We start from the raw sequence: 22,748 nt of genomic DNA, 5'->3' as shown, positions 1-22,748 counted from the left end.
ATGCGTACTTTGAGTCAGTAATGATAGATAGAGACCCTTACCACATAGGTTTATGTGGGGTCATTTTTGTGTCTGTCATTTCGATAGGACCAGTCAACTTTAACCCACCCACAGTCAACCTTTGTCTCTCTCTCCCACTGTCATGGTAAGACGTCCGTGAAATAATCCTTGACATCATTATTTATGGTATATACAGACAGTACTGTATTGTACAGTACCATCATTCAAGATGGTTACCTGTCTCTTCTACAAACAATCTAAGAAAAAAGTTTGGATGGGTCCTGCCTACCTGTCTGTCGGTCTCTCTTCCACTTCCTCTCTCTCTTTAGGGTGGTGGTAGTCACATTGAGTGTGCCTGTGGGAAAAAGCTGTTCTTTCTCTGGTGGTGCTATATGTAAACATGACCTCCTCTTTCTCTGGATCTCTGGATGTGGCTTCCTGGCCCTGGCTGCTTGGCTCTGGCTCCCTGGCCCTGGCTGCTTGGCTCTGGCTTTGGGATGATAGTTGGACTTGGTATCATAAAGTGAATTTAGGAAGTTTATCTTGTCAGGACAGTTGTGGTTATCCTGTTGAACTTCGCGGGACTCTTTGTTGGACTGTTAAATTTGTCATCTACACTATACTAATTTCTTCCTCTTTCTCAACACTCTATTGACCCAGAATGTAAGTATCACACACCTCCTTTTTCTGTGAACTAGGTCTATGTTGGATAAAACAGATGTCTTCACACACACGCACATACACACGCCCGCATGAACATGCGCACAAGCAAACGCCACAGTCATGTCTGAAACTTTTTTTGCTTTTGGAGTAAACTAAGCCTGTCTCCATACACACAATTGTGGTTTTGTACAGAAGTTAGATGGTAACACAGCCTCTTAATTTGAGAGGAGACATAATGAGAATGTAGGAGTCATTTGGGAGCAGACTTCTCAAACAGAAAGAGGGGCTTTTGTCTGAAGTCTGTTTTGTTTGATCTCCCTGAAAACCAAAAGTGAGAAAAATAAGCCAGCTCAGAACAGAAGCTGTTCTCAATACTTTCTCTGTAGTCATGGGAATACTCTCTTTGAGAGTGTAAAGGAGGGCACACTTTATTTGGGACAAACGAAAGATAAAGAAAGGATCCAACATTTTGCTGTATGTATGTTGTACTGCTGGTCCTTTGAAAAAGCTGACTCAGAGTGATCACAATGACAGGTAGTGACAGCCAAAGTAGAGGATTTCTAACACAGCCTGAATTAATGTCATCATCGGTGTCAACCATCACAACATATGATACAATATACTTTATTGTCCACGTCGTCCTCTATTTACTGTGATCCCAGGTCAGAGGGACACGTCAGTGGGTGTGTAACCCTTTTGAAGAACTGAGTTTGACATCTTTGGAGTGAGAGAACTAGACCGCTTTAGTCTGGGGCATTTATTTCAAAGAGCATTTATTGTCCGTCCACCATTATGCAATAGTTACCTTGATATTTATTCAAAAGATTCCAGCTAGGATTCTATGCTAAGTGGCATGTCTGTGTGTGCTTTTTATGTTTGGACTAACTGTATATTTGGTGTGTACAGTGTGTCTGTTATTTTGCTCTATGGTAACTGAGCTGTGCCCTTTGGAAACTTCCCACACGCCCACACCTCCAGGCATCAGAGGAGAGGCCCAGTGTGTTTGGGCCAGAGTAGAGCCAGGCAGGGCGGCTCAGCTCCCCCGGCTGGTCTACTTCCTGCCAGGGACCACGAGGCTCATGTCTAAACTAAAGTTGTTTAATTTACAGGACCGCCAAGTCCGTACTTCCATATCACAGGAGGTTGGTGGCACCTTAATTGGGGAGGATGGGCTTGTGGTAATGGCTGGTGCGGAATTGTGTAATGGTATTAAATACAGCAAACACATGGTTTCCATGTGTTTGATGCCATTCGCTCCGTTCCAGCCATTATTGAGAGCCGTCCTCCCCTCACCAGCCTCCACTGTCCTATATTTCAAACTGGCTTTAAAGCAAAGCACCTATCTTTGGTGATCGGGGCTAGATGTGTTTGTTTCACTGTCTGTTTCACGCTTGTACAGGCAGCATACTGTATCATCCAATCCACTTTTAGTGGGCTGTATATAGCATTGATGTTGTCCTGCACATGACAAAAGAATAAAAGAGCCTCTTCAGAACAAAGCATGTTCTGTACTGTTTCATGCTTTAGCTGGTAAAAAGTTATGGTAGGGTCTTGGTTAAGAAGCACATAAAATGATTACTGTGTTTTTCATCCAACTCTTTTGTTACATAATAAAAAAAGAAGATGCATATCAACAACAACTCAGAGAGAATGGGGGATAACTGCAGTCCTTCTCTGCCTGGCTTGTCAATTCTGATGTATCAATACTAAACTCAGCAAAAAAAGAAACGTCCCTTTTTCAGGACCCTGTCTTTCAAAGATAATTCGTAAAAATCCAAATAACTTCACAGATCTTCATTGTAAAGGGTTTAAACACTGTTTCCCATGCTTGTTCAATGAACCATAAACAATTAATGAACATGCACCTGTGGAACGGTCGTTAAGACACTAACAGCTTACAGACGGTAGGCAATTAAGGTCACAGTTTTGAAAACTTAGGACACTAAAGAGGCCTTTCTACTGACTCTGAAAAACACCAAAAGAAAGATGCACAGGGTCCCTGTCATCTGTGTGAATGTGCCTTAGGTATGCTGGAAGGAGGCATGAGGACTACAGATGTGGCCAGGGCAATAAATTGCAATGTCCGTACTGTGAGACGCCTAAGACAGCGCTACAGGGAGACAGGACGGACAGCTGATCGTCCTCGTGGTGGCAGACCACGTGTAACAACACCTGCACAAGATCGGTACTTCCGAACAGCACACCCATGAGACAGGTACAGGATGGCAACAACAACTGCCCAAGTTACATCAGGAACGCACAATCCCTCCATCAGTGCTCAGACTGTCCACAATAGGCTGAGAGAGGCTGGACTGAGAACTTGTAGGCCTGTTGTAAGGCAGGTCCTCACCAGCCAACACCGGCAACAACGTTGCCTATGGGCACAAACCCACCGTCGCTGGACCAGACAGGACTGGCAAAAGTGCTCTTCTCTGACGAGTCGTGGTTTTGCTCGTTCTGTGCATGATTTCCTGCAAGATAGGAATATCAGTGTTCTGCCATGGCCAGCAAAGAGACCGGATCTCAATCCCATTGAGCACATCTGGGACCTGTTGGATCGGAGGGTGAGGGCTAGGGCCATTCCCCCCAGAAATGTAAGGGAACTTGCAGGTGCTTTGGTGGAAGAGTTTAATTTGCCGGCCCGCCAGGGTTGACCATAAAGGCTATTGTTGCACAGGTTTGCCTGTTCATCTATATTGGCTTTCAGCATGTGACCCTTCGGTTCATAGTCTCCATTCCCTCATGATTGGGTTCAGTACGAGACCGCGCATTTGCACCCTCTCACAAACCCTTTCTGGAACACGCTCTTTCCCCTGAATGAATGCATCCACACAGCCTTACCGCTGTACATGGATGGAAAATGAGAGTAGGGCCGTGACAACATGCTCCTGAGCCCGTACGCCTACCCATTAAGAAGTCCAGTGAGCACTGAGCCAAAGCAACTCCAGTGTCAGGAATTAATGTGGATGCAGCCCTGCATCAGATCAGGTAGCCTCTCTGAATTCACAAGAGGGCTTAATTCCAGTGGAGAATGGAACAAAAGCAGTCCTGACAAGGCACATACTCTGCCCTGGATGAGTCAGACACTGTCATCAGGCATGCCGGCCGGCCGGCCCCAGCCCAGCACACACCAACTCACATTGTTCACTTGACATATCATAGCCAATCTCATGCTTCAGATATGTTCCTCTTCTTTAGGAACATGTGTTTTTCTCCCCACAGGGGAATGTCAAGCTCATTGCTTTTCTAACCTTGAGGTTATTGATCTATCCCTCAGTCCATTGGCTCTACCCCTTTGAAGGTATGTGCTCTCCCACTCCCAGATGGAGAGAACATCTGAAATCTTTATCTGTGGCACAAGGAGTAGGGGACCTAGTGTGTGTCTGTGTTTGCTATATCTTCCCTGAGAGGGCATGAATCAGGAAGCCAGGAGAGAGCTGACTCTCCTAGCTATCAGATCTTGCTTTAGATTAATAAATCGCTACATTAGCAAAGCCTTGACCTCATCCTCAGAAGACTGCCATGGGAAACACAGAAAAACCTGGAATACTCATTGGCTGCATGCCAGGAACTCCTGGGTTAACTATTACAACACCAACGTAAATGTTATAACAGTAAAGTGTTAGTGAGAACATTTTCAGATTAGGGAGTAATAGATGAACAATACTATTGCATTTTTAAATGCTGTTGAAATGAATGTTCGATCATCTTCGACAGCCTGTAAAACATACTGAATAGCCCATAACATGTAGCTACAAGATAGGCCTACTATTGTAAAAGTGTGGCTATTAGGTCAAACTTCTCTGGAAACAAGGCCTGCTAGGGATATACTTCCATCTGTGTCAGTGAGTCTTACTGAATTCCTTTGGTTTTGCTGTGACCTCAGTTGGCTGTGAACCAGAGGACTGACAGCTTCTCCCCAGAAGAAACATTTAGGTAATAACATCATCAGACACACTGGACTGTGTGAATTTAGCAGGAAGACCACAGGCGAGGTGACAGGATGCACACTCCACCCTAGTCATTATCACTCCAACCCTCAACTATCCCAACAGTGTAGTGCAGACAGGTGGCTTATACAGTAGAATGATGGATGCTCCTTTGTTTAAATCGTAAATGAAAAGACAGTACTGTCTGTGGAGGCGTGTTTATGACCATATTATAACAAGTTACATCAGCTGTTATGACATGGTTATGATTGTGTTATGATGCTGGTGTCAAGTAAAGCCCAGGGGTCATTATACCCCCAACTGTGAAACCACATTAAAACACACAAAAACAAACACACATACACACACACAAACACACTCACACAAACACACACTCATACAACACACACACGCACACAGTTGGGAGACAGCATACAGTAGTACTGTAATTTAATGCATTTCTCAAAGAAAAACTACTCATTTTGCATACCTTTCTTCTGTCACCAAGACCATTCTCTACCCATCACATTCTAATAGCAGGCTGTGCCAGCACTCATAGAGCTCAACATAATGGTAAAGAATGATGCAATGGGTGAGTCGCCCTTACTACTTTTAATCCTACTTAAATGGAAGTACCATAGAAGTCACTGCTGTGGTGGCGTACTCTGAAATTCCTCTGTTTCCCAGAAAAGAAGTGATTAATATCAGAGGCAGCTGGAGGATTCTTGAACGCGTGGTTTGGATAATGGCTAGAAGTGTTGTAATATGGTCATATTTACATTTTAGTGAGAGATGACAGCCTATTACAGGCTGTTGCCTGGGGACTTGTGTTATGTTTCCAAGGCAGAGGCTTGAAATTGTCTGTGTGGGTCTGAGCAGAGCCACTCTCCTGCCAAGATACATGAGAGGAGATGTCTCAGAGTCAGTCTCATCCAGGGATCTGGCCTCGCTCCCCCATCTGGACTGAATGAGCACAATTATATGCTTCAGATTGGCCCTAGACCTGCTAGTTTCTCATCACTTTTTACTACTGTAAATGTTGGGGAAAACCATTGATGTCCCTTCATTTATGAAAATACTTGACAAGAGAAATAGGACAATAACTATGTATGGGGAAGACAATGTGTAGGTCTACTGATGTATGCAGTTCATTCCCTCTTACTAACATAGCAAAACTTCCCAGCTTGCCACAATAACAAAACATTATTTTTACATCATCCTACTATCAGTGTCCAATGATACCATTTCTGCTATTCCAAGTGAACTTCAAACTCACAGTGAAAATACACGTACGCAACAGGATTACTGCAACAGGTAGAGTTCATCAACCTGATGGCCTCCATAGTGGATGAGTCATTTTCAGCTATGTTTTCTCTTTCTCTTCTATCTGGCACACCCCACCCTTCCTGCTGGAAAGAAAGCCATAATAATCAGCTGTGAGAATGTAACATCATACCACATACATATCCTGGTGTTGGAAAGGGTGAATGATAATGGCATATTCCCTCAGGTTCAAAGAAAAGCAGGTAGGTATGAGTTCTGGCATACTTGAAGAGGATACAGCAGGGGATTTAACCTAAGCCATCAACATCTATATGACAGACCCATAGTGTAAAGTAATGTCTTTTCTCTTGTGTGAACCTGATAGAGGAGTCCTGTGTTTGGGTGTAAGACATGTTGAGTGCCTGTAGCTTTGTCAGTACTTTTTTTATAAACTGTCCCAAGCCCTCACTTCTCTGTGAATGTGCTGCCTGCCTGCCTTTCTGTCCGCCTGACTGACTTTATAAGGAACTTCCTGTGTGGTGACATCAGGCACGCACCAGAGTGAAGAGGACGGCTCTGTTAGGGGAGGAAGCAGTGGTGGGAGAGGAGAGGGGCGGGGCATGGGGTAATAATACTCAGCACACAAAGTTCTCAAGTCAATCCTATCCAATCACATTATCTTTCCAATCATAGTATTTTCCCATTTCATTCTCTTACACAGTAATATGCTTCTTCTCTAGTGTGAATACGAAATCACTGTAAATAGGTAATGCCAACAAAAGCTGGCAAAATAAAGAAAGCAATATGTATTGATTTATGCAGTTGCACAGACATCACAAGCAACACACAGCTCGCAAGCTCACCTTCCGATCCACAAACACCCATGCAGTGATCTGATCTCAGAAACCCACCATTCTTCCCCTTGAGTAAGGCGCTTAACCCTAATTTGCTCCTGGGATGCTGTGCTACTATGGCTGACCCTGTAAAACAACACATTTCAGTTCACCTATCTGGTTTAGGTGACAATTCAACTTTTTTTTAAATTATTATTAAAGGGGATTAGAGCGAGCCTGGTCCATCCAGGGCAACATATCTAACGATAAGCCTGTTAGGTCCGGGGGCCAAAGGGGGGATTTATGGGGATTTACCAAGTCAAGCAACAAGAACACTCTGTTCCCACCACGCACCTCCAGTTTCTGCCTCTATTTATTTAGCACTTCACTTGTTTCTAGTCATTGTATGGCTATGTTTGGTTAGCATGCATGGCTGTAGCTAGTTAGTTTAACCTAGTTAGGTTGAAGGGGCACACACACAGCGCTTTTAATGGCTAATAATGATAATAATAATAATTTGGTGGGTGCTTATATTTGTCATATTTCACACATGTAAAAGTGTATATTAGTATGCATGTGTTAATAAAAGTGATTTTTTTCCTTTCCCAACCCATGAGACACCCTCGGAGAGCGGGGTCACGGCCAGGGTCTGTTATTAGCAGTGTTGGGGAGTAGTGAACTACATGTAGTTCAATTATTAATTAAAAAAACCTTTTGCAGTAGCTTGGTGGTAGTTTAATTCAATTCAAATATAAGTAGTATTTTCAGTAGTTGATTATTTATTGCCATGTAGCGGTGTAGCTAAGTACTGGTTACAATGTGTGTTCCAGCACACATTGTAACAGACATAGTGTGAATCATTTTATAAAGTAAATAAGTAATGCTAAATACACATCTGTTGAAGGGTTTTGATACAGTGTAATAATTGTGTAATACATAAACAGTGTCATGAAGTCATAGTGTCATTTTCCAGTACAATGGAACAAGTCCATTATAATTCATTCACATCTAATTTGACTCTATAGTGTCAGACTTGAGTGACTGGCATGGGACTTTATGACCAGAGTAAAGTCTATAAAGACTGTTGTTCCGTCATCCGAGCTGCCCAGCCACTTCTGACGAACACAGAGCAGGTCCCAGGTAAACAAAAATGTCCCACAGAGATCAGATAAGGAGCAGTAGCCAGACAATGTGGGCACCATTCAGTTACCATGCAAGAGAATATACTGCAGAGATTAGAGTGTTTCTGTTGTGTGTTTGCTGTGCCTGCCTTGTTATCTCCCCTGGAGCCATCCCCATTACCCACTCCATTTCGCTCCTTCTCTCTGTCTCCCTTCAGCCTTGTGTGTGAGTGTTTTACATGAATTGTGTCTATTCTACTGAGTCTATGTGGAAACGATAAAGCACAGCTTCAACAGTGTTGATGGAGGTAATGGTACCTACACAGTGTAACTAACAGAGATATCCCTTACGCCAAATGTTTTCATGTGATCACGTGATCTTATGTGAAGTTAATGTGATAACATGTGACAACATGTAAAGCAACATGTAATAACATGAAACAACACATCCGAAAACATGTGATCACATGTGAAGTGTTCCAAAAACATGTTTTCACCTGATGATTCGTGTGATTTTTCCATATGTGAAATCATGTGGGTTTTTCTGTAATGGATATATGTATGTGTGTGTCGTATTCTCTGAATGCATTTGTGTTCAGACAGGTTCAATTTCAGTCTAGGGTCCTCAAACAACCTCTCTCTGCCCAGCCACTGTGGCGCCACAGGAGGCTGTGAGTCCAGAACAGCTTGTTAAATCCGTACCTGAGTATCTAACAGACATGACCTTATCTTTATGCTGTAAAACAACATGCAGTTTAGTGAACTTACTGTACAAAATATATATTCCCCTCTCTCCAGTCCAACTAATACACGAGTGTAGGACTATGGTCTCCAAATGCAACAATGTGTGCTGTGTTTATTTGTTATTGATAAGCACTATAAACACGTACTCCCTGCATAATCTGAAACAATTAAAACACTGCAACACCCAATATACAATGTGCAACACTCAAGTACTGTAGATAAAACTGACTTGTGTTATATCAGATGATAATGTATCATAGCCTATTGTACAATAAAGCAATGACACAATTTCTACCAATGTTTACCAACTGTTTATTACATCTTCATAAAATACATGCACATCTATTATTCCTAGTGTAGCCTGTAAAACACATATAAACCCCCTATAAATCCTTTTAAGTATACATTATTAATGTAAAGTGAAACCATAAAATATTCATAAATGTAGTCTACTGTGCAGGTGCTGTGTATACAAGCCTCTAAATTGAAAGCTATGTCTTTAAGAGCTGAGTGAAAGGCGGAGTCAGAGTGTTCTTGTGTTGCGTGGTGGAGCTTAAAAGAACATCGCTCACAACAATAGTATTGAGAATTCTCCCAGAACACACTAGTTATAGTGGCAAATGTGCTGTCCTTTATTTCGGCTCAGTGCCATATAAGACTGAAGCCTCTAGATTGGCCAAACTAATGTCGACAGCAAAACAGGGGAGCTAGAACTGTCGGCAATAGAGGATTCTCAACGGTTGGAGAAGTGACAGCGGATGTGAAAACTGCGAGGTTGTAAGGTGAGCTCTAAAAACTTGGTTTGACGTGACATGTAGCTATTATTATTTTTTGGTGTGTTGATGACGACAGCAGTGATTGATTCAGTCCCTGTTATATTCCAGCCGATACATTGTATCCCCTGTTATTATGTCTTTATTATGCCTCTCATTTTAAGTCAATATGTTACACAGTAAGCAATTTAAAGTTGGAACAAGTTTTTCTCCTTGTATGGTAAATATGAACATATTAATGCCATAAGAATCAAGATCAGAGGGATCCTTATTTGAAACGTATATTATGGAGTGGGTCACCTTGGAAAGCTCTTACAATCGATCCTGTATAGCGATGGGGTGTGCGCGCTGTTTGCTTGTAGCACAGGTAGAGCGAGTATGGCTGCTCGGAAACCGCTGCAGGGGTGTTATAAGTGGGGTGTGAACTTATACGTGTTGCTGTGCCCAATGTGTCACGAGCTGTAGTAAGGTATGTTCGAAATGGCACCCAATTACATAGAGCTTTGGACAAAAGTAGCACAGTGCGAGGAAAAATATGGTATCAGACTTGCACAAAGGGGTTAATATTGTTGGTGTGTAGCTACATGGTGTGTAACACCATACCTCTTGGCCTGGAGTGACTGTGCTGAACTCTAGGTCTTGGTATTCTTCTAGTAGGCTATGCATGTCAAATAGAGATGGTCAGATTGTCATCATCACAAATGTGATTACCACACGTCTTCCCACACAACAACAAAAATTTATATTTTCTCTGAAAAAAATTGCCTGCAACGTTCCCATTCATTATTTTCTCTAACTACCCATTTGTTTACTCCTGTTGCCTCTAAATACACTCAATGTAAACTATGGTTAACCGCTGCCTGTATTAACTATTTTTGCACCTCTTGCCAGAGGAAGCTCAAGCCCCTAGGTGTTTATTATTGAGGATCAAGTTGCTTCCTATCCCCTCCGAATCAAATCCAGGGCCCTAGACAAGGGATGGAGAGATGCCATGCTGGACAGTTTTGCCCCAGCTGACATCCTGGGCATTCTGTGGTTCCAGAACTTTGTTTCTGAATGACCAGCAGTCTGGGCAACACATCAATCTATCCATTCTCTAGACCTGCTAGGGTCTTAACATACCATGGATGTGTCCCCACATCCTGATGATTAATGGTTGAAGATAGATATACAGTACATTGTTCTGGCCATGCAGAAAACACATTGGATGAACTGCTCTACGCGGCATAGACTTCTGTGAAGTTGTGGTCTCTGACATTTGGGCAGAGATGACCCCCCCCCCCCCAGGTCAGGTCTAGCCCACATGTTGCCACTCTACTCAAAGGAAGTCGGGGGCTATGGTGTGATGCACTCATTCCCCTCTTCTGGCCACAGGATCCTAATTAAAATGAATGTCACATGTCTATGGTCCATACAAAAAAAAACGTCAGGGTGTTTTGTAGGCATGACAATTACTGGCTATTACTAGTCTGACCTGGGATGAATGTTCTCCTGAAGACTGTATACATTGGAACATTCCTTAATGTGCTGCTGTTCCAAATGGTGCCATTTAAATTAGCACATCAAGAAAGCAAGAGAAGACTACTTTGCAGGGTATGTGAGATCAGATATGCCTGAATTTTGGCACATCTGTAAAACAAAGCATCACAATTATTTTGTCAACTCATTGTCAACTCAGCCCTGACACACATTAGACATGACACGGACATCCAGGTCATCTGACATGGGGAGTGCTTGCAACACCAGGCATATCTCTGGTTACAGGAACAGTCCTGTCTAAAAGATATCTGCAGTCAACTATACCTGCCTACTGCGGCACAATCAACACTGCTGTTGTATAAAGACGCTGTCAGTGTTTTCGGTTTAGTTTAAAATTCAGCCTTTTTTCTTTCTAACTGACATAAAATCCAGTAGGAAGATGTATGACTAACACTTTACTTAAAGCCAATAGGTATAATGCTTGTAGTAATGATCTATTATTAAAAGGCTTATCATATCGTATTTCGACGCTGCAGTTTTTGAACCAACTGTAAATTGCTGTTTAGGCTAGACGTCATTATTACATGATACTAAGACATTTTATGTGAGTATACATGTTTCTAAGTCTTGCAGGGCATTATAGCCTCATCCAAACACATTATACCTGTTGTATGATGAACTGTGGTATACCTGATAGTATGTTTAACAAGAACATTCATGTCACTAGCGGTTTTCCTCTTGTGTTCTGTTTCCTCAGCGTGAGAAAATGAGTATTGTTTTTGTAGTGTGTCTGTACTGTGAATAGGATGTACATGTTGTCTGTAGCAAGCATTGTGACATAGCGCTCTCTGTCCTGATGGTGTGTAGGGGCACAGGTGTCTACAAGTCCCATCAAACTGAACATTTGTCATTCCACAGCAAGAGGAGCCAAGGATAATGTTTCTCTATGTTCTTTTTGAAAACCACTACCGGAGTGTGAGGCACAAGGCCACAGCTCTTTAATTAGTCAGAGAGAACAGGCTAGCAGCTCTAGAAAGGAGGAGGAGGGGCATCTCTTTTGGCTCCCGTCAGGATTTCTTTCTACTATATGGAGAAAGCTTTTAGGTTCCGTTATTCAATGCAAAATACAACACCAGAGGACACTCGTCATCAGAGGATTGTGTCTCATGTTGGTGGAAATTTGTCAATGAGCATAATGGGTCATATCTAATCGTACTTTTAGAACTGGCTCCTGCCTCGGACCCTCTTCACTTTCACTCATGTTCCTGTGTCTTGGCTGTGTTTCAGGTCCAACAGCAGTAGCCAGCCGGGGCTAGCCGAGCGTTTCCTGGCTTTGATGCGACCCGATTGTGCGTGGAGCATGTCCACAGCGGGCCTGACTGCCCAGGAGATCTGTTTACCCACAGACAGCCCCTTCCTGCGGGCCAGTCACTGTCTCAGCATGGCTGGAGCCAAGCCCTCATGGAGCCACCACCATGAGCTGGACAAGTAAGTCTGCTGTATGCAGGGTTGGAGTAACTGCTGACATGTATTCAGTTACATGTAATCTCATTACAACAAAAAATCGATCTAATCAGTTATGTTACCAGCAAAAAATATTAGAATCAGATTACAGATACTTTTGAAAAACTAGATTACTTCTTGGCTTACCTTTCAATTCAAAAAGGATGTTTGCCAAAAAATACATTGACGCCTTTCCGTTTTCCCAATGACATTAAATTCTGCATTGAAAAGAATCATAAGTTTGTTAAACCTGAGCGAGTCTGATTACAAGTCAGGCAACACTATGATGACACACCAAAGTGTTTGATGGAAAGTAACTGAAAGTAATCTGATTGTTACTGAGTTTGGGTAATCCAAAAGATATGTACTGATTACAATTCTGGACAGGCAACTAGTAAATGTAACGATACCGTTTAGAATGTAGCCTACCCAACCCTACTCACATCTGTCCCCTGTTACTAGAATATGATTTTTATTCCAGTTAATATTTTACCAAGGGTATTCCTGCAGGGATGGTTGGAATTATTTTAACTACATGCAGATTGGACAATTACTCAACAATGTGCGTCATGTCATTTTACAGTTTGTACTTCAGTATGGATGCAGCACCCACGGAATACAACTTTCAGTTTCAGCAGCAGGTGCCACCATCGCTCAATTCTGAGAGTAAGTACTGGACCCAGCCACTGAAGATTCTATTTTTATGTTACCAACCACCACTTACACCCACAATCCTTCCTTTTGCCCTCTGCCTTATACACAGCCTTACAAGGAGGGATTTAATACTATGCCTCTGAGCCAACTGGTCAATGTTTACTGGGAGGTTTTCCTGTTTCTATAAGAATAGAAAGCCAGAATGGCTGCCAAGGGCCTGACCTGCTCTAAATATATCCTGGGGAATGTTTAACAAAACTCTGAGAGGAGAACTGCTTTCAAGTAATTGAGGTGTGCCTCTGTTGACCTCCACTCTCTCAGGAACCTTTTAACCTAGATACCCTGCTGGGAGCCTGGTGAAAGTTAATTAGTGATGTACTATGGTTGTAATTGTTCTCTGGTCTTTACCAAATGTCAATATTGATATCTAATTGGTTTTCTAATCACTGTCTCTCCTCTCTACCTCTGCAGGACACAAACATAGCCCTGGTGCACAGCGGTTACCCTCAAAGAAGTCCCGTCCCACCCATCTGTCCCTGTCATCCAGTGCTGAGCCCTCCACCCCTAGCCCTGCTGAGGATGACCAGGTGGTCCCGTCCTTCCAGAGGTTGTCTGTGTACGAACGCTGCAGTCCCCCAAACACACCTAGCCGGGGGGCCAAGCCCCTGCCCCCTCTCCCTGGGCGGGGAGACCTTTCCCCTGACCAGGCCATGGACAATGAGGTAGAGTTCTTCACCAGTTCAGATGACAGCCGTTGCTTGGTTCCTGAGCAGTGTCCCCCTAAACCCTCTGCCTCCCGCTACGGAGCCCCCAGCCGCAGGAGCTTCAGGCACTGTGGACAGATTAACTATGCCTACTTTGAGGGGCCAGTGGGGCAGCAGAGACCACTGGAACGGCAGGAGCAGCAGCGGATACAGGCACAGCAGCGACAACAGGAGCAGCAACAAAGATTGGAGCAGGTAGAGCAACAGCCATCGGAGCAACCAGTGTGTCCCAGACAGCAGGACCGAGCCCAGAGGAAGCTGCGACGCTCTCATTCCGGCCCTGCTGGCTCCTTCAACAAGCCCACGTTGCTGCGCCTGCCCTGTCACCACCGCCACACTCAGGGCATGGACAAACCAGAGGTGCCCCCCCGCGTGCCCATCCCGCCACGACCCATCAAGACTGCAGACTACCGCCGCTGGTCAGCCGAGGTGTCCTCTGGGGCCTACAGTGACGAGGACAAGCCCCCCAAGGTTCCCCCCAGGGACCCTTTGTTGTCTCAAGGCAGCTCCCGTACCCCAAGCCCCAAGAGCCTCCCCTCGTACCTCAACGGTGTTATGCCTCCCACGCAGAGCTTTGCCCCAGACCCTAAGTACGTGAGGCGGGGTTTACAGAGGCAGAACAGCGAGGGGTCTCCCTGCATCCTGCCAGTCATGGAGAATGGCATGAAGGCCAGCACCACACACTACTTCCTGCTTCCACAGAGGCCTGCCTACCTAGACAAACCTTACCTGGAGAAGTTCATCCGGGATATGGACTGCCCGGCAGGTCGCAGTAGAGGGGCTTCAGACCCAGAGTGGGATTGTCAGACCAGGAGGAAAGCACAGGTGGATTTAGTTTGAGCTGGAGGAGAGAAGTTAGGGAAGGACTCCACTGGACATGAGCAAACAACCTCTGGGCACAAAGTGCCTCAGGACACTGAAGCCTTCAAACGTTTACTGCTGCTTTAACACGGACGACGTTGGTAGTTTTACCTCAGTATTCTAAAAACATAGGGTTTTTGACATACCATTTAGAGTTACTGGGACATTTGAAATTGCAATCAAAACACATGAGCTAAACGTTGTCTAACTATTGTGTGTGTGGGGGGGTGATATTTAACAATTTTGGAGTGATTATTTTTTATATGATTTGTCAGTACATTGAGTAAATGTTTTGCTGATACAGTGGTTCAGTTTTAGGGTATAAGCAGGACTTGTGCCTCATGTTCTCAGTGTTGTGTGTCTCACAGGTAGAGGACATTTTGTGAGGTGTGTATATTGTGTTTTGATATTGCTTGTGTGTCTCAGAACTTAGGGACAAAGGGTCAGTAAAGCAATTATTATCTTGTGTTGCATCCATGAAGTCTAAAGAGCCCAATGTATTTAAACACTTTAAATGAAGGATTCTCCACCTACATCCCCACCCTAACTCCTATTTTGTATAAGCATGAAAATGGGAATGCACATGTCCTGCCTTGTTGATATTTCAGTCTTAATCAGGCCACTATATTTATGGATGGCAGTGTGTTTCTGTTTCCCTCACTGGATGTACAACTCTGTACCAGTGGGGGGAGTGGAATATTGGTATGCATGTATCCAATGGAATGTCTAGTGCAGCTTGTACTTTGTTAAGCATGTGTGTACGTGGTGCAAGTGTTTGTTTTCTCTGCTGTTTTTGTGTGACTTTTCTACCATATTGTAGAAAATTAGGTTAACAATATTTGTTACTGTTCTCTGCCTGTTTTCATCACTGCTTCCAAATACATGGTTGCAAAGTGTATCCTCCCTAACCCCTATATTACTTTCATTCTCCAGAATTTTTGTTGCACAATGTTCCTGTTGAACATATGATTTTCTCAACTGAATTGTATCAAACTGTGGGGAGCTCAGTAGTTGGTCAAGCTGTGAGTCAATGTGTGGAACTAACTGCCTTCAATACAACCTCCCAGAATACAAATCAACATATTACTCAACATTTTGTGGACTGTAATCCTAAAAGAATTAGAATTGAAGAATAAAAACTATAACTGAAACATTGCCAAATATTTCTCAATCCCTTATGACAATCAAAACCACTAATTCACTCAGTCAATTTACCACGTTTTAGAATTTTAAACACAATCAGACCTTTCATTATATATACACAAGTGATCATGGATCACAGATGTTGGGCACACGTGAATACATAGACCTATATTATGCAGACTGCGTCAGGCTTACCTACTTGACAGACTTTCCTGTTCTGCTCGTGCATTCCTGCCTGACATGATTGCCGTGGGTGTAGTCCAGAGACTTTGGCTGCTGGCGGCCAGGAAACAATATAGATTTTATTGTTATAGATTATTCAAGAACCATCGTGATGACATAGTAAATGTAGCAAGTGTGTGGAAGTAATCCTCGACATAAAACATGGTGTTCCAATCCATATCAGATTAGCTCTAAAGTCAAATGGTCACTTCAGTATATTTTCCCTCCAGGGCAACGTGAAGAGAAACCTAGCAGAGGCCATGTTTTTATATTTAATGTATAAGAAATTGTTTACATAGTACACTGTTATTTAACCTTAACCTATTACCATGTCTTATCGGAAACAATGAAATCAAATGAAGACTTTAGTTAATTGAGAATTGACATTATCTGCTGTGGTGAAACTAATGCACTGGAAGTAAAGAACCCTATGCTGTGTCAGTATTTAACATAATTCCAGTTGTCATTATGAATAGTTGATCAATGTATCAGTCTTTTAAAGGAGAAAATAAAATGACTTATTTATGAATCGGTCTTCTGTATTCTGTTAGTTGCATGTGTTGAATGGTGTGAGATGAACTCTGATTCAGCTGTTGGGCCTGTTTTATCACACCCTTAAGCAGTGCCTCATTACAGTTGGCTGCAGTCCAAACACAAAGCAGAGTTACTTAGACAGGTATACATTACCTTCCCCTTCCTGGTTGAAAGAATGACTCTTTCCCCCCTGGCTACCTGTTGAGCAACTCAGAGGCTAGATGTCCTGGTGGCTCAGGTCTTCAGTGCTTCATGTTTCACTTCGGGAGTCCATAGCTTGAATGATGACTGGAAGAGTTATTTTATTTGAAAATATTTGTCAGTGCAGTCAATAATTTATAAGACACCTGTCAATCAACTGATCAATGCATCCCAGTTCATGCTTTAGGCCTATTAATACGGTGGTAATACAAGACCATTCACTGTGTTCATTGTCATAGTGACAACTGCAAATAATACTTAACTGTACAGTACCAGTCAAAAGTTTGGACACACCTACTCATTCAAGGGTTTTTCTTTATTTTTACTATTTTTTTACATTGTAGAATAATAGTGAAGACATCAAAACTATGAAATAACACATATGGAATCATGTAATCCAAAAAATGATAAACAAATCCAAATATACTGCTCAAAAAAATAAAGGGAACACTTAGACAACACATCCTAGATCTGAATGAAAGAAATAATCTTATTAAATACTTTTTTCTTTACATAGTTGAATGTGCTGACAACAAAATCACACAAAAATAATCAATGGAAATCCAATTTATCAACCCATGGAGGTCTGGATTTGGAGTCACACTCAAAATTAAAGTGGAAAACCACACTACAGGCTGATCAAACTTTGATGTAATGTCCTTAAAACAAGTCAAAATGAGGCTCAGTAGTGTGTGTGGCCTCCACGTGCCTGTATGACCTCCCTACAACGCATGGGCATGCTCCTGATGAGGTGGCGGATGGTCTCCTGAGGGATCTCCTCCCAGACCTGGACTAAAGCATCCGCCAACTCCTGGACAGTCTGTGGTGCAACGTGGCGTTGGTGGATGGAGCGAGACATGATGTCCCAGATGTGCTCAATTGGATTCAGGTCTGGGGAACGGGCGGGCCAGTCCATAGCATCAATGCCTTCCTCTTGCAGGAACTGCTGACACACTCCAGCCACATGAGGTCTAGCATTGTCTTGCATTAGGAGGAACCCAGGGCCAACCGCACCAGCATATGGTCTCACGAGGGGTCTGAGGATCTCATCTCGGTACCTAATGGCAGTCAGGCTACCTCTGGTGAGCACATGGAGGGCTGTGCGGCCCCCCAAAGAAATGCCACCCCACACCATGACTGACCTACCGCCAAACCGGTCATGCTGGAGGATGTTGCAGGCAGCAGAACGTTCTCCACGGCGTCTCCAGACTCTGTCACGTCTGTCACGTGCTCAGTGTGAACCTGCTTTCATCTGTGAAGAGCACAGGGCGCCAGTGGCGAATTTGCCAATCTTGGTGTTCTCTGGCAAATGCCAAACGTCCTGCACGGTGTTGGGCTGTAAGCACAACCCCCACCTGTGGACGTCGGGCCCTCATACCACCCTCATGGAGTCTGTTTCTGACCATTTGAGCAGACACATGCACATTTGTGGCCTGCTGGAGGTCATTTTGCAGGGCTCTGGCAGTGCTCCTCCTGCTCCTCCATGCACAAAGGCGGAGGTAGCGGTCCTGCTGCTGGGTTGTTGCCCTCCTACGGCCTCCTCCACGTCTCCTGATGTACTGGCCTGTCTCCTGGTAGCGCCTCCATGCTCTGGACACTATGCTGATAGACACAGCAAACCTTCTTGCCACAGCTCGCATTGATGTGCCATCCTGTATGAGCTGCACTACCTGAGCCACTTGTGTGGGTTGTAGACTCCGTCTCATGCTACCACTAGAGTGAAAGCACCGCCAGCATTCAAAAGTGACCAAAACATCAGCCAGGAAGCATAGGAACTGAGAAGTTGTCTGTGGTCCCCACCTGCAGAACCACTCCTTTATTGGGGGTGTCTTGCTAATTGCCTATAATTTCCACCTGTTGTCTATTCCATTTGCACAACAGCATGTGAAATGTATTGTCAATCAGTGTTGCTTCCTAAGTGGACAGTTTGATTTCACAGAAGTGTGATTGACTTGGAGTTACATTGTGTTGTTTAAGTGTTCCCTTTATTTTTTCGAGCAGTGTATATTTTATATTTCAGATTCTTCAAAGTAGCCTCCCTTTGCCTTGATGACAGCTTTGCACTCTTGGCATTCTGTCAACAAGCTTCATGAGGTAGTCATCTGGAAATGCATTTCAATTAACAGGTGTGCCTTGTTAAAAAGTTAATTTGGGGAATTTCTTTTCTTCTTAATGCATTTGAGCCAATCAGTTGTGTTGTGACAAGGTAGGGGTGGTATACAGAAGAAACACCTATTTGGTAAAAGACCAAGTCCATATTAAGACAAGAACAGCTCAAATAAGCAAAGAGAAATGACAGTCCATCATTACTTTCAGACATGAAGGTCAGTCAGTCTGGAAAATTTCAAGAACTTTGAAAGTTTCTTCAAGTGCAGTCGCAAAAAACATCAAGCGCTATGATGAACCTGGCTCTCATGAGGACCACCACAGGAAAGGAAGACCCAGAGTTACCTCTAGTGCAGAGGATAAGTTCATTAGAGTTACCAGCCTCAGAAATTGCAGGCCAAATAAATGCTTCACAGAGTTCAAGTAACAGACATATCTCAACATCATGTTCAGAGAAGACTTCGTGAATCAGGCCTTCATGGTCGAATTGCTGCAAAGAAACCACTACTAAAGGACACCAATAATAAGAAGAGACTTGCTTGGGGCAAGAAACACGAGCAATGGACATTAGACCGGTGGAAATCTGTCCTTTGGTCTAATGAGTCCAAATTTGAGATTTTTTATTCCAACCGCTGTGTCATTATGAGATGCAGAGAAGGTGAACGGATGATCTCAGCGTGTGTAGTTCCCATCGTAAAGCATGGAGGGGCAGGTGTGATGGTGTGGGGGTGCTTTGCTGGTGACACTGTCAGTGATTTATTTAGAATTCAAGGCGCACTTAACCAGCATGGCTACCACAGAATTCTGCAGCGATACGCCATCCCATCTGGTTTGGGCTTAGTGCAACTATAATTTGTTTTTCAACAGGACAATGACCCAACACACCTCCAGGCTGTGTAAGGGCTATTTGACCAAGAAGGAGAGTAATGGAGTGCTGCATCAGATGACCTGGCCTCCACAATCACCCGACCTCAACCCAATTCAGATGATTTGTGATGAGTTGGACAGCAGAGTGAAGGAAAAGCAGCCAACACGTGCTCAGCATATGTGTCAACTCCTTCAAAACTGTTGGAAAAGCATTCCAGGTGAAGCTGGATAAGAGTGTGCAAAGTTGTCATCAATTCAAAGGGTGGCTACTTTGAAGAGTCTAAAATCTAAAATATATTTTGATTTGTTTAACACTTGTTTGGATACAACATGATTCCATACATGTTATTTCCTAGTTTTGTGGCGCATCAGTCTAAGGCACTGCATCTCAGTGCTAGAGGCGTCACTACAGACCCTGGTTTGATTCCAGGCTGTATCTGTCACGTCCTGACCAGTAAAAGGGGTTATTTGATATTGTAGTTTGGTCAGGGCGTGGCAGGGGGTGTTTGTTTTGTGTGTTTCGGGGTTTTTGGTTTATGTTATCTGTTTCTATGTGTTTATTCTAGTTCTTATATTTCTATGTTGTGTATTTTGGGTTGATCTCTAATTGGAGGCAGCTGAATCTCGTTGCCTCTGATTAGAGATCATATTTAAGTAGGGATCTTTTCTTCATGGGTTTTGTGGGTAGTTGTTTTTCGTATAGTCCTTGTGTTCTTATGGAACTGTTGGTTGACGTCGATTTATTTTGTTTAAGTGTTCACTTATATAAATAAAAGAAGATGAGCACAATACCCGCTGCGCCTTGGTCCACTTTCTACGACGCACCTGACAGTATCACAACCGGACGTTATTGGGATTCCCATAGGGCGTCGCACAATTGGCCCAGCGTCTTCCGTGTTAGGGTTTGGCCGGGGTAGGCCGGCATTGTAAATAAGAATTTGTTCTTAATTAAGGATCGGTGTCCCGTCAACGGGACAGTTGTAAATAATCATGCAGCGCATTATGTCAAGATCGCAGATTTTAGAGTAACAACAAATGTCGGTACATATAAGTGTCTTATATCGGCTGAAAGGTTAAATTCTTGTTAATATAACTGCACTGCCCAATTAACAGTAGCTATTACTGCGAAAAAATGCCATGCTATTGTTTGAGGAGAGCTCCTAACAACAAAACCCTTTTTTCACCGCAATAGGTTTGATAAATTCACCTCTCAAGGTTAAATGTGTACTTATATTCTGAGATCTTGCTCTGATTTATCATCCAAAGGGTCCCAGAGATAACACGAAGTGTCATTTTGTTAGATAAAATCATTTTTATGTATTCCTCAGAGATCCTAGAAGGTAACAAGACTTCACTATATCATTAGGCGTGTAGTATATCCTATAGGACACCATATTTGGTCAGAGAGCGACGCCTTCATGGCACGCCGAATATGAGGGCGGTCATCACTTTAACAACTGTATCTTTGTCAAATAAGCACCAATTGTGGTCAAACAAAGCTAGCTAGATAGCCAATGAGCTGGGCTTTACTGGAGTATCCGGAAACCATGTATATGTCATAAAATGTAGCTACTAACCTTGTACGACAGCATGCCTTTTCATTTTGGACAAAAATTATAATGATATTCAGAGTTATGAAGTTATGAAAACTGGTTGTTTTGCAAATGTTGAACTTATAATATGGCTACTAATACTTGGAAAGCTAAATCAAAGTCCAAGTATACAGATTTGACGATATTCTTGCAGAAAAATGTAATATGATTGCGAATGTCTCCTTCACGATTTACCCAAATGTACCTGGGGACTAAAAGTCTTGTAGTTCACTCATACTTCAAGTTATCCATCTGAAACATTGCACATACACTTGCCATCTTGTGGACACTATCGGAATTACAACCAGAGTGATGGCTAGAACTATGACCTTTTTTGCATTTCAAAGATGGTGGTAGAAAAAGACTGGTTGGTCTTCTACCAGAAATATTGTGTTATATTCTCCTACATTCAATTCACATTTCCACAAACTTCAAAGTGTTTCCTTTCAAATGGTACCAAGAATATTCATATCCTTGCTTCAGGGCCTGAGCTACAGGTAGTTCGATTTGGGTATGTCATTTAGGCGAAAACTGGAAAAAAGGAGGCTATCTCTAAATTAACTGACTTGCCTAGTTAAATAAAGATGAAATAAATACATAAATTATAATAATGGCCAGTGTTGGAGAAGCTACTCTTAAAATATAGTTGACCAAGCTACCATTTACTTCAAACTAGAAGAAGTAAAGCTACCCTTAAGAAAAATATAGTTTATTTAACTAAAGCACCTTGGAAAAAGTTGTTCACTACATCCAAATTGCAAGATCATATCACTCTGTAGTCAAATGTTAAGAAAATTTGTAATTTATCCTTTTAAACACAAACAGAACATTTCAAGTAAACTTAGGCAGGTCTGAAGCTGAAAAAGAAAGGACATTCTTGCCTACTTCACCCATATTTTATTTTATTTTTCCAAAGGAAGCAGTGTGTGGTTCCAGTAGTTAGCTACACCTCTACATGGCAAAGACGTAATGTCCTGTGCAACTATTTGCAATGCATCAGTGCAAAAATGTTATTGTAATATATAGGTCACTGAGGCAGGGATGCAGGTAGAATAACCACATTTATCTGATGTCATGGCTCAAGTACAAGCACAGATGATCACATGTAGTAATTAATAACAGCACCACCCTTATCCAAATGTTGCTTTTTTCTTCAAAACATAATGAACATCACAACTGCCATCACATTGTTATTATTGCCATTTCAATTTCTTCTTTTGTCTTGAATTAGAGAGAAGACGAGTAGGCGGCCAGTACAATGCAATAAACTTTAGTGAACTATTAACAGATGTTTTTGAATTATAAACACTATGACATTATTTTTTTCAGGCTCTTGTTTTCAGTTTTTCAGTATAGTCTTTTGAACACTGGTCGAGTTTTGGCATTCTGGTAGGTCTTCTGTAAGTCGCTCTGGATAAGAGCGTCTGCTAAATGACGTAAATGTAAAAATGTAAATGTCTTCTATAACGAGTTGATTTCACTGGTGTGTCAGTGGT

General features: G+C 42.8%; 1 protein-coding gene across 1 annotated transcript; it reads left to right on the top strand.

Annotated features, from left to right (window-relative positions):
- Positions 1-9,086: 9,086 nt before the first annotated feature.
- On the top strand, positions 9,087-16,481 carry errfi (ERBB receptor feedback inhibitor 1). Its single transcript, NM_001173711.1, is given in 4 exon segments — positions 9,087-9,335; positions 12,093-12,293; positions 12,892-12,974; positions 13,434-16,481. Coding segments are annotated over 3 exon segments (1,368 nt in total). The 5' UTR covers positions 9,087-9,335; positions 12,093-12,141; the 3' UTR covers positions 14,567-16,481.
- The last annotated feature ends 6,267 nt before the right edge of the window (positions 16,482-22,748 follow it).

Source organism: Salmo salar, chromosome 22, assembly GCF_965601325.2.
Source record: "Salmo salar chromosome 22, fSalSal1, whole genome shotgun sequence".
Lineage (NCBI taxonomy): Eukaryota > Metazoa > Chordata > Actinopteri > Salmoniformes > Salmonidae > Salmo > Salmo salar.
The sequence above is the reverse complement of the archived record's forward strand: the minus strand, read 5'-3'. Positions and strand labels throughout refer to the sequence as shown.